This window comes from Scomber scombrus, chromosome 10 (genome assembly GCF_963691925.1).
Source record: "Scomber scombrus chromosome 10, fScoSco1.1, whole genome shotgun sequence".
Lineage (NCBI taxonomy): Eukaryota > Metazoa > Chordata > Actinopteri > Scombriformes > Scombridae > Scomber > Scomber scombrus.
This window is the reverse complement of record NC_084979.1, coordinates 6514603-6527746: the sequence shown is the minus strand read 5'-3', so window position 1 is coordinate 6527746 and position 13144 is coordinate 6514603. Positions and strand designations below refer to the sequence as shown.

Below are 13144 nucleotides of genomic sequence, written 5' to 3'. Positions count from 1 at the left end.
TGAGCTGACTAGCTTGCTAACTGAATTACAATCCTGAGAACAAAATGGCATTGGTGAAAGGAGGTAAAAAAAAAAACATTGTACAAAGAGGTAGCATATTCTTGGCTTACTTGCATCTTAGCTGTCAGCTCGCAAGCTGCTAGCTCTGCAAGTAGTCCATATAAGTCACAAAACCTCTATAACTGTCAATTTTATGAAGATGCATAGATGAATTTCACTGTGTCAATTTGTGGTATGATGGGCCATAACACTCCAGTGAGCATCAAGTAAAGTAATTGAACTTTCCTAAGAATGTAATTGATGCTTAGCATATTGTCTTTCTCTGTTCAGTGTTCCATCAGTTGTTCAGTTCATCAGTTATGCTGGTTTAGTCAGAGACACTTGCATCAGGGAATTGACCATTTATAACTAATTATACAATTAGATTTAGTTCTTAAATAATCTGAGCTGCAACAAGGATCCTGCTGGAAAAACAAGGTCTTAACAAACACATACAGCATATATGAAGAGGTTGGGGTTGCAGAGTGCTCAGCTTGTAAAGGCCACCATGTATAACTGCACTGTTATGATTGGATGGTACTAGTCAGCTGGTAGCCAGTCTGCTGATAAATGATGGTGAGGCATGAACGAAGCAGCCTATGCCAATCAGCTAATGGAAGCGCGATTTCAGCGCTGTGCCTGAACTCATGCCATGCTCCATTTGATTTTCACTCTGCGTGTTTATCGAGCTGTATGTTAAACTGTTAAACTGCTGTACCGTGATTTTGTATCTTTCATCATGACAGACAGCCTCAGAATCATTTATCAGTGCTCCTAAACTTTGATAAATATTAGATTCATTCAGCATACACACATCTACAAGATTGTTGACTATGCTTCTCTTCCAAACCCTCTCAAGTCTTTTACAGTGCCACTGAAGTACCGCATTCAGTATATCACTAATTTAGTAATGTCTGCCCTCCAAACAACCTGAAATATTAACAACTTTGTGAAAAAGTTTATATTTAGCGAGAAGCAGCTGAGGGTACCAGTGCCACATTTTGACCAAACATCTGTATTTTACCTACAGACGAACCACTAAACGGGATTATTGTGGATTAAATAAACTAAAAACATCTGAATTATCTGTATTCCGTAGATGTTCGAGGAAGGATGGCTGCGAGCGAGCAGAGGAGCCTCAGCGTTTCACCACAAGAGCGGAGCAGTGTGTCCGACTCTCGGTCCAACCCGACACCGTCTCCGTCACCATGTCAGAAGTGCAGGTACGGTGTGTCGCTGCGGCGCCGTGTGTGTGTTCAGATGTGTCAAGAGCGCGTCTGTCTCTGCAAGCACTGTACTGTACTGTATTGTGTGTGTGTGTGTGTACCTTTGTGTGACAGGAAGAAATGGGAGAATGAAAGATAGACAAGAACATTGAGTGAGATAGATCCCAGATGAGATTAAATGATACTTGTATTTCTGTCATCACTGTCAGTCTGTCCATCATTTTGGACTATGATGTGGAAAGTGAGTTTTGAGACAAATTGGAGCAGATTTTCTGTTTGCAGGCAGCAGAAATCTTGCTTATTGCATCACTAATGCAACATATCGATTTTAATTTCATTTCTGCTTTCTTTCCTCCTCACAGCTGGTACTTCAGACCCAGAATGTGCCCAGTCTGTCCGCTGGAGTGAACTGCTCCTTTGACGATTACGTGGAGACGGAAGGTCGCATCTACGGTGGACGGATCTTTTGCCTGTCCCCTTCTACAAAAGAGGTGGCCCCCATCACACATGATCAGGGTAAATAAATAAAAAAATCCCAGCACTAAATGATGTTTGAAAGTTCACAAAGTGAAGGGAGAAGACTCCACTTCACTCTGGGCTTTTCGGTCGAGCAGTTTTGTTTGTTGCTTCACAAATATAAAGGGTTTGCTTCGTTTAGCCTGTTCATTCATATATGATGAAAAAACAAGACATTCTGCTGTTTATCTGCTTCTATTTCTTTGTAATTATCAAACTTATAAACTGCTTATTCACAAATTAACGGTTCAAAACCCTAAGCATGCATACGGACAGCTGAACCTTTTCCTACACAGAGTAACTTCTCTACAAACTTTATTGATTCTGCTTAAGCCTCTGCTTACTTTCCAGCAGAAACACCGTGGCTCTAAAATGTCAGCTACGCCAGAATTGACAAGTAACACCTTAAATGAGGCTGTTAACATTTCAGAATACATTGCCTGGGATTTGGCGTGATCCTAGGGTCATGAAACACTTTTTCACGTACTTAGTGGAAGTGAAAATGTCAGTCGTAGACTATGGAAATATAGGAAGACTTTCGAAAGGGACAAGATAATATATAATGCGGATGTTTTGTGATTATTTAAAGGTGACCAACGTGTAATAAAGCTGTACCTGAAGTCAAAGGAGACAGGGAAGAAGTTTGCCAGCGTGGACTTTGTCTTCTACAACTGCAGCGTCCACAAATCGTAAGTTTTCTTTTGTACAATACATTAGAATTAGACTTACAAGTTGAAGACAGGGTTGAGTAATAACCCGTAAGCTATTTTAAATAGACAATGATATCACACACCAAGCGAGATGCAGGCTGGTGAAAAACACTGATCAATAGCAGAGTAACTCTGGTTCTTTACCAAAAGCAATAGCGCTGAAATATCGGCCTGCAAATAACTCTTATGGAGAATGGAAAGAACAGTGTGTGACCTCTACTAATTTATTATTCAATGTATTCAAGCTTTTTTTTTTTTTTACAAATCAATTAGTTAATTAAATCTCAAGCAATGAAGGGACTACTGGTGAGTGAAATAATAAATCGATTCCGCACCATGCAAGACCTAGAAAGGCAGCCAAGCTTGGGAGGCTAAAACATGTCCGTCGTGTTCCTTGGAAATGAATTATCCCTAATTTAAGTATGGGAATATTGCTAGACCTTTTTTTCTAGCACTGCTTAGGAAGCTGCTTACATATTTCTGTTTCTCTGGGTGGCTGAATGAGATATTTAAGAAGGAACATCAGGGAATGAGAGAAGGAAATCCCACACACTGTATCTTTATTTAGGTAACATATTCTGTTTAATTTCACTTCATTCAAATTGTTATGGACAGTATTTAATCATAGTCTACAATCTTTTTTTTTTTTACGTCAACAATGTTATTTTAATATAAATGTCGTACCTGAAGGATTCAGAACTGAAGCAGTCTGTAAAACTTTAGTAAACATTTAGTAATATAACAACTGTAGCCTTCTAGAAGCCGCTAGATTACACCAAGCACCAATTAGCCTCAGATTTCCCACCATTCATCACCGACTCTGCCACCAATGCTGCTGACTGCAGCTAAACAACAATACGCAATTTAGCTTGAAGTTAAGTTGCCAGATCATCAAGTCTGGTATACCAGTATCCTGCTCTTTCAGTGTGTATCATAATGTAAACACAGAAAACTGGCAAATTAGCAATCTTGATTGTAAAACTGTGTGGACTATAAATGATAATATTGTTAAAAATGTAAAAATATTGCAGGGGATAATTCAGCAACACCTTCACATTGATAGAAACATTTCCCTACTGTCCATACCCATATATATACACCTATGGTTACTCATGGTTTCTCAAGTCACTCATTCATTAAGAAATATTGGCAAAGGGTATGAAGTCCATAAAATTGCTACAATTGCTGCTTTGAAAGCGAAAAAAATCACAGTTGCAACATTAGTCATAAAAAAACTATTCAGCCTTATGCGTGTTCTTTCTTCTCGTGCCAGTGAAGCTCACTCAGTAGAATGTCCACAGAGAGGAGAGGGAGAGTAGAGCGAGAGGCCGAGCAGCACTCAGATCAGCCTGATAATGAATGAAGAATATGTTCTTAATTGACCTGCCTTGTTAAATAAAGGTTAAATGAAAATAAATAAAATGTCATTCCCTAAATGACTCTTGGCTGCTCCCCTGACGTGGCTGAGTGGGATCCACTGCTCAGAGTTTCACACTCTCTCTCACTCTCTCTCTCTCCGCTCCCACCATCCCTGACTTACTCCCTCTCTCTCACTCACACTCTCTCTCTCTCTCCCTCTTTCTCTACCCCCTTCCACCTGGCACAGACTCGCATCTCTCATTTAGGTATCTGCACTTTGTGTCGATACACCTGAAATGAAAATGCATCTGCGGCATGCTCGAAGTGGATTTCTCTTTCTGTGGCCAAGCTTAGATTAATGACATCATTACTTCCTTGTATAATGCTCACATCATTTAATATATCCTAAAATAAACATAAGAGCATCCTGAAAATGCTTGTCACCAGCCAATATGTCTTCTGAACCGGCCCTTAAGTGAAGCCTATAATCTTTTTATGGATTCACTTAATTTATGGCCCAATGCATGGCTGACCACCTGTTGATTGGACATAGGATTTTACACATTTATTTTATTCTGGCACCTATAATCATGTATTGATTGTCCTATATATTCAATTATATTGTTAATGGACAAACCTGGATTCATTCCACTCCACTTTTTCAGCTGAGATGAATATATCTTTTAAAGAGAGGAATGGGGAGAAGGGAGAAAAGGGAGTTATAATCAACAGGAGATAAGGAGGAGCATAACAGAATTGGAAAAAGAAAACAGAAGCAAAAACTAAACTTAAGTGTTTCTCTTTTGCCTGCTTATGTTTGCATTCTCAAAACAGGCAAAGAACCGTGAAGATTAGGCAAATAAACCAGCAACGTATTAAAATAACTGTGGTCGAGGAACTGAATGTAACCTCTGCTTCCTCTGTTTGAAATGGAGATCAAGTTCACGACTTCCTTAAAAGGTTCCCGGGCTGCTGGACAAGTTCTTTTTGAGCGAATGAACAAAATAGGGCTAATTACGACAGTAACCTTTAATTCCTGGATCACCAACATTACAAGCGACTGGAAATAAAGAGTGTAAAATGCACTTTTCCCTGCTACCCCTCTCTTTTCATCCCTCCCTCTAACCCTTCAGCTCTTTCCTCATCTTCCCACCTTTCTCTTGACTGCTTATTACTTCCTCTTCTCCCATCTCTCTCTCCCTCCCCTCGACCCCGACCCCTCTCCTCACACACCCCCACCCCCCCACCCTCCAGACCCCCCGGCCTCCCTTTTCTTGCCCCTCTCTCATTCATCAAGCCCATTTATTGCCTGCGCTCTGCTCTCGGCCCTGCATATATCTGCATAGTAATAGGCCGTTAATTAGCTGGAGCCGGGGCGCCCGTGTGGAGATGGTCATAATGGAGTGGGGCTTGGAGAGAGAGCTCACCTGGGCCACTTCTCAGGACCTCCAGGCCTAGTTCAATGGCTTTGATTCTTTTTTTTAATGTGTGTGTGCGTGCGTGTGTGTGTGTTCTTTGTGAGTTAAAAAAGCGTACAGGATGTGTCAAAGTAACTGCAAAAAGAGCACCATAGCAGCTATTTATGCATATTTGCGTCCATGCAGCAGGTGTTTTCTCATTCAAGTGAGTGTGTGTGTGTGTGTGTGTGTGTGTGTGTGTGTGTGTGTGTGTGTGTGTGTGTGTGTGTGTGTGTGTGTGTGTGTGTGTGTGTGTGTGTGTGTGTGTGTGTGTGTGTGTGTGTGTGTGTGTGTGTGCATACTCTGTACCCTGATTAACCAGCCAACCTAGCCCTCCTCTCTTTGCTGCATAAACAGACGCGCCGCTGTTTAAGCCTTTGATGTTGGCTCCGCCGGCCCCCCTCAGGACTCCTGCAGGACTGTAAAACTACAGTGCAGTTATTACCGCAGCAGCTGTAACATAAACCCACATATTATACACCGCCACCCTCACACCCCCCCCTTTCACCGTCACCTTTCACCTACGAATCTCTGACCCCCGCCTGTAGGGAACCCATCGTTGAGTAAGTAGATAATGGAGTTCTCCTTCGTGGGCGTGGCAAGAGGGCGAGAGCACAGACTCCTAACAGCAGACAGCACAGACGTAACAGCACAGATGCACAAGCAGAACAGCCCGCAGGCGAGCACCCAGACGGGGCTCGCGTGCAACCTCGCACAGCCTCGCGGGGAAAAAAACACACTCAAAAGGTGGACGCAGCACCGGCATCACCAGGCGCGCGCACACACACCAACAACAGGTGCACACACACAGGCAGGCAGGCAGGCAGGCACACACAGAGACAGAAGGCACAGACTTGGCACGGCGAATTACGCTGCAAGCTATTTACATACGCTGTTACAATATTAGAAATTTGCATTAAAAAGAAGGTTTGGAATAGTTTAATTGAGCATGCGGGAGGAGGAATAATGCATCTTTAAAGAGAGGAAGAGAAACAGGAGGGAGGGAGTGCTGGAGGGAAGAGCGGGACAAGGGAAGAGAATTTGCTTTCCTCCCGAGAGCCGCAGAGGGGGAAAAACAACTGCGATGGAGGCATGAAGAGAGTAAAGAGAGATATAAAGCTGAGTGTTAGCCAACGAGGGAGAGAGAGAGAGATTGCGCCCTTTGTGTCAGGAATAATGCATCCCACACAGCTAAAAGGTTAGCGCCCCAGCCTCAGGCCACCATGACCATTACAATATGAAAAGGCTGAAATCCATGCAGTGAAAAGGAGGACTCGAGGGAGGGGACCAGCCCACGCTCCGGCCCCCCAGGACGGGCTCTCGTTTCAAGGCAGGCCATTCACTGTTGCCTCCCGTTCAGAGCAGACACACATCACCACAACTATATCATCCGCTGGCACAACTTATCCAAAGCTTTTTCTGTGGTTACATCGGCATCAAGTTGATTTTTGTGGTTATTCTTTAGACCAATTTTCAATCAGTATGATCTAATCTAATTAAATTGGGGGGTTGAGACCTGCAGACTTTCTGCTTTTGGACATCGCCCTGACAAGATGCAATAATATCTTATAATGAGTCTGAATCCCCTGTTGAGAATCTAATCTTCTGATTTAGCTCCTGTGCTGTATAACTTAATGTTGTATGCAGTAGTTTATTGCTACTCACTTTGGTGCTTTATTGAATAAAACACAAAGTGGCCTATTTATAGGTTACAGTCAGTCTTCTATATCTTTTAAACACCGTCCACAATGGATCACTCAAACAGGGTTACGGGGTTAATGACTTAACTCCCTAATTAAGAAATCAACTGCAGCTTTATTTGTGGCTTTATCTACATTGGCCAAAATTAAATGAGCATATGATTGTTGGCTCCTTTCATATGTATCTGTAAAGGCTCATCGCTCGCATATCAACATCTTTGTCCCATCGATCTCGCCTCGCTAGAACAAAAGCTCGGAGAAGATGGAAAAAGCATTTGACCCGGCTCTGTTGCTAGGCCTTGTTAAATAGCAGGGGATTTTATTGACTACATTGCAGCAGCGGGGCCACTTACCCAAGCCGGTCGCCCAGGCATCGACAGCTCTGCCGTAGGACAAGTCTCCACGGCCCAGGTGACCCAGAGGAACGCTACGATGTCAACGTGGGTGACAGCTCATGCGTATGCGCGCGTCTTAGTTTGCCGGTGTGTGTTATCGGACTCGCGAGCGCGCACACGTCCCCGCAAACAAGAAATCGATGAACCCCAGGGTTAATAGTGGAGAGGAGCTGGCTCACCAGCTCTACTAACAAACATCAGACTGTTAGCATAACCTCAGTCCACCCTTCTCCCCATGGAAATCAACTGGCATTGATTATTAAGCTCTCACTGCAGTTCAGTCCAGTCTCACTAGCTTATCACTATGAACCTCTTCCTCTGTCACTCTGTCACTCCAAGTAAAGCCCTTTTTTTTAAGTTAACCCTCGAAAATCTGAATAAACCAAAGACAGAAGGATAAAGACAGAGCAAGGATTAGACTGAAATCCAATGAAAAGTCACTCTTTTCAGCAGCCGGGGTGGCATTGTGAGCCAAACAATTGCTTCTGAATTTGGAGGACCCAGTTATAAACCTCAGCGGTGTCTCATTGTTATGGTGTGTTTGCACCAGACTCGTCACATCACTTGTCAGTCAAACATCGTAGGTGGTAATGTAATATACTTTTCCTTTAACTTTACTTTTACAAAGCTTGATTCCTCCTTAGAAAAATATGTACATACAGTGTTCTTACTGGAGTTTATGGGCTAAAAGCAGCTGCATGCTACTGTTGGAAACTGTCAGTAAGAGATGTGGGAGTTAATTGCTGTGTCTAGCCTGTTTTTTCCTGTAAACAAATAAAGATTTTCCCTAAGAATAAACCTTGGGTGACAAGGGAGGTCAAGGCTGCTATTAATAGGAAGAAAACTGCATTCTTTAGCGATGACAAAGATAAGATTAAAATTGCACAAAAGGAGCTGAAAGCAATGATTGAAGAGTATAAGGAAAGGGTTAAAGGAGAGATTTCCAATAGTAATACCAATGGAATGACATGAAATCTATTACTGGCTATGGGACCAGTAATCCCAGTTTCCTTGGTTAATGTAAATGAAGCTCTTGGGAAGGTTTGATGAATTGGATTTGTCTGCTTCTCAGGAGAGCATCCTCTCATCTCTTACACCGAGTTGTCCTCAGGAACTGTAGCCTAGTTATTAATGTTGATGTTGATGAGGTTCAACAGTAGTTAAGGCGCCTTAAGGCTAACAAGGCAACGGGCCCTGATGGTGTCCATACACGCAACCCGAAGTCTGTGCTGACCAGTTGTGCTCAGTACTTTGTATTTGTATCTGTCTTTATCAAAAATGTCAGTAATGTGGAAAACATATTTTCTTTTTCCAATTCCAGAGTCTTACTTATCTTACACCTATTGCCCCTATGTCACACATAATAAAATGTTTGGAAAGGGTTTATCTCAGTATATCCCTTGCAGTTTGTATATGGTAAAGGTGTGAGAGTAAATGATGCTCTACTTTTTTATACTTCACAGCTCTTATAGCCGCCTTGAACCAACTGCCATAAATGAATAGCTTTACATGTTGGTTATACTCTCATTTGTTTTAATGAGCTATACCAGCTGCCTTTCTCCTAAATTAAGCTAACAGTCTGCTGGCTGTACAGATATGATAATTGCATTGATCTTCTCACCTAACGCTCAGCAAGAAAGAGAATAAGCATATTTCCCCAAATTTCAAACCTAGAACCATCTTCCTGCATCCACTCCTTAATCACCACTATGATCAAATGTTAATTAATGAAGCCGTAATAAAAGCGTATGAGCTTCCTGAGACCCCAGTTTGTGATTTAGCAAAAACGTTTTGATTAGAGCTTCACTAGAGCTCAATTTTCAAAGTAATTTTCATTGTAAATATGATTTTAACTGCTTTGAGGAATAAATACGAGGCTGTTTTCCCACAAATGTAGCGTGGCATTTGTAGAGTGAACACTAAAAAAGTAAAATATTACCACGGCGTAGAGTCAGCAGTGATGTGCAACAGCGTGAAAATAATTCTGAAGGCTGATATCTAGATGATGGACACATACGATGGACATTACAGGATCCCAGTCGGTGCAGTAGGTGGATGTGAGTTGGGAAGCAGAGCCTTTGGGGGGTTGAGCAGTAGGAAGCCTGATTGAGTGCAATGACAGTAATAGGAGAGAGAGCTGACATAACTTGTAATTAGAGCCTAGTTTTCTTCAGCCAGTTAAGTGAAATGAAGTTCAGATGCGGTGTGAAGACTACAAAGACTTGCTTTAGTTAAAAAGAACATATCAAGGTCTTTTAGACTTACCCAACATGTACTTCTGTCACTCTCTGTAATTAACATGTAACTTGTATTCAATGTATTTAACCTTTGCAGCTCAAATGAAGTGGTTGCTCAGCTGAAAGAGACCTTGTGCATTCGAATGACAAGAATATGACAGTACATTTAAAGTAAAGTATTTGTGCCATTATTAAGGTTTATTTTGACTTTTTTCATCATGACAGCGACACTGTGGTACGCTTAACAACAAATGAACAACTGTTGATTTGTCTCTTCACTGTGACAATTTAAAGACCTCAACTAACCTTTATATTTTTACACAACCTTTCCTTCCTTTTTTTTTTTCTGGTTGCCATGATAGCCTTGTTTTCATCTGGTAATCCATGCTTGAATGTGTATATATTCATTTTGCTTCTTCAACTCTGAGGAAGAAGAGAAAAAAAAGTGTGTTATATAAAAACAGGCTTATCTTGGTCTGCCAGCTTACTTCAGTGTAAGCCTCCAAGCATGGAGAATAAGAAGGGAGGAGTGGATCGCAGAGGATTCTTCCCCTGTTCTCTCTCGGCAGTTTGCAGCATCCGCCCTGGCCTCTCTGACAGCTGGAGTAAAGTCTTAATGCACAAGACCACAGTTCCACTTGTCATCCCAACGTGATTTTTGGAGATTTGGTCATAAACATTTGATGTTGTGCGACTGCACTGATGCGTGTCCACACACACGGCCTGTCAGCGCGTGATACGCGTCCCCCAGTTGAAGGCTTTCTTTTGATGTGTGTTGCTACTCTAACTCCACTCTGCAACAGTTCGCCACGAGCGCGTCGCACCTAATCTATGATGAATCCAGGTCATGGTAGCTGTGTTCTAGCACAGGTTTATGTTAACTTTGATGAGCAGTTTACAAGTTATGAGTGAAAATAGAACATTTTAATGACATTTCCTAAATTAAGCACTCCAGTTTTTTCTTTTTTAAGTTTTGGAAGAAGATGTTTCCTAGCTTATGTTGGTGTTTGTCCTAAGTGCTGCCATCACAGTTTACACACTACTCATTGCAAGGTGGATTTCTTTCAATTTGTCCTAAGATCTCCCCACATGGACGTTGTATAATTTATCTTTGTGTAGTGTTAAACAAGTCAATTTGTGGATCAAAAGTGAATGGATTAAGTCACTTATCAAGCAATAAATGTTAATCATTATACCTCCAGCCTGTCAAATGTGCTGCTTTTCTTGTAAATGTGTTAATAGAATGTATTTAATCTGGTAATTCAATCAGATATTTTATTGACTAAACAATGAATCAGTTAATTAGGCAAAGTAAATGACAGATCCGTCAATAATAGAAATAATCATTAGTTACAGCCCTGGCTTTGTTACCTTGTGAGGCAGCTGGATTCACTAGATCACATGACAGTCCATCAAAGTACAAGTTATGTGCTTGTGTCTCAACTGCCGATGGTTCAAACCAGCTGCTTCGCAAGCTAAGACGATGATAGACAGATGGTTCATCCAATCAACTGCCAAGTATGTTTTGGAAGTAGCTACCCTTTTCCAAACAGTTCCCAACTTCTCAGATGTTTCTGTGTAACTTCTATGAAACTGATGTGTACACAGAGGAAATGTATTAGTGATTTATTTTAAGTCGTAAAATTACTTATTGGAAACTCAACAAGAGCAAAGTTGCATTTACAAATGTAAGAAGAAACAATCTTTCAGTAGCAGTCATCACACACACAGACACACAAATACACAATAAAAAATGATCTATTAGTAGAGTTTAAAGCCTTTCAGAGACATGAGTGTGTGTAACTTATGTTTGTGTTGCACTTTCAGCTCAGAGCTGGTTGAGGATTTTTTTTAATGAACCTTTTCTGTGATCTGTGCAAATGTTTGTTTTTTTAACTTTGGACTCAACTAATCAATTATTAATCAGTACACTTGATATTTGACAGTTTTTTGCTATTTGATCTTGGTTTATTTGAAAAAAACAACAACAACAGGTTAGTTAGCATTAGCATTGATAACCAGCAAGGCTGACCAAGTAAAGAAAAGGGGACAAAAAAGAAGAGATGTTACAGTACAGATTTGTACTGTGGACTTAAAATGTGGTTATCACTATAAAAATCTTAACTACCCCACTTTTATCTCCTCTTTCTCTCACATTCTCATTCGCTCCAGGTGCCTGTCCTGTGTTAATGGAAAGTTCCCCTGTCACTGGTGCAAATATCGCCACATGTGCACGCAGGATGCCAGCGACTGCTCTTTCCAGGAGGGACGAGTCAACACTTCTGAGGTGAGGGTTTGAGTGTAGTTAAACATGTTCTCACTAACACTCACACATAAAGACACAGATTCATACACACGGACGCAACATATGTATGAATTGAGTATTAATGCATGTGCACGCATGCACACTCACGTCCATATAGTGTCATAGTAATGCCAATGATGCAGCTGGGAACATTGGAGTGTGTGTGTGTGTGTGTATGAATGATTGCTGCTGTGAGTGGCCCAGCAGCAGCTGTTGTACTCGAAGCAGCGCTGGATTTATTCACTTATAAACAAGTCGAGGTGAATGAGTATGCAAATGGAGGTACACGCTACCGTACCAAATGTTATATTTGCATGAAAACCCTCATCCATCCCTGACCTGACTCACTCACACTTTCCCTCCGTCTCAGTCTCAGTCTCAGTCTCAGTCTCAGTCTCAAATTCTCCAATTCTCTGTTTCTGGTATAAAAAAAAAAACTCACACAGACAAACACAAATTAACTTTTGTGACTTTTGTGTGAAAGTTGCACTTAAAGATCCAGCCACCTTTACTGCAGCTTTTTGTCTGTTTCAGACAAACACTTAGTTGAAAATTATGTTTAAAAGGTGATAAAAATGTTCCCACCATCCCTCTCTTCTCACTACTTATCTTTCATTTTTCTCTTTTCTTTCCTCTGACAGCACAGATGATTTATATTCTGTGAGAGTAACATTTTATGTATTGGATGGATACAAATACACTGTCTTCTTTCATTCAGGCCTTTTTTCACCCCTCTATTTTCTTCTTACTTCTCTCCCTGTCATTCAGTCCCTCACTCACTCTTTCTTTGAAGAAAAAACGAAGACGATGAAAGGATATTATCAGAAAACATACAACTTCCAGTACTAAGTGTGGTTGAACATGTAGGAGATGTGTGTAGTTGTGTGTGTATGTATGTTCCATGTTCAAGTTTAAGAGGGATGTGAATCCATCCATGTGTATTGGTGTCTATTCTGAAATGTATGTATCATGATGTATGTCAAAGTGTCACAGTGCAACAGTCATTTTAGAGGATCGTGCGTGTGTGTGTGTGGCCACAGAGGGAGAAAAGAGGTGGGTAACACTTGATTCCACACACACACACACACACACACACACACACACACACACACACACACACACACACACACACACACACACACACACACACACACACACACACACACACATATACACACACCCTGTCATCACATGTTACAC

At 41.4% G+C, this 13144-nt stretch overlaps 1 protein-coding gene across 1 annotated transcript in view; it reads left to right on the top strand.

The window, feature by feature from the left end:
- The window catches only part of LOC133988238 (plexin-A1-like), a 223697-nt gene that overhangs the window by 101620 nt on the left and 108933 nt on the right, over positions 1-13144 (top strand). The window contains 4 exon segments of the mRNA XM_062427813.1: positions 1139-1262; positions 1628-1781; positions 2371-2470; positions 11812-11926. Coding sequence (XP_062283797.1) covers positions 1139-1262; positions 1628-1781; positions 2371-2470; positions 11812-11926 — 493 coding nt within the window.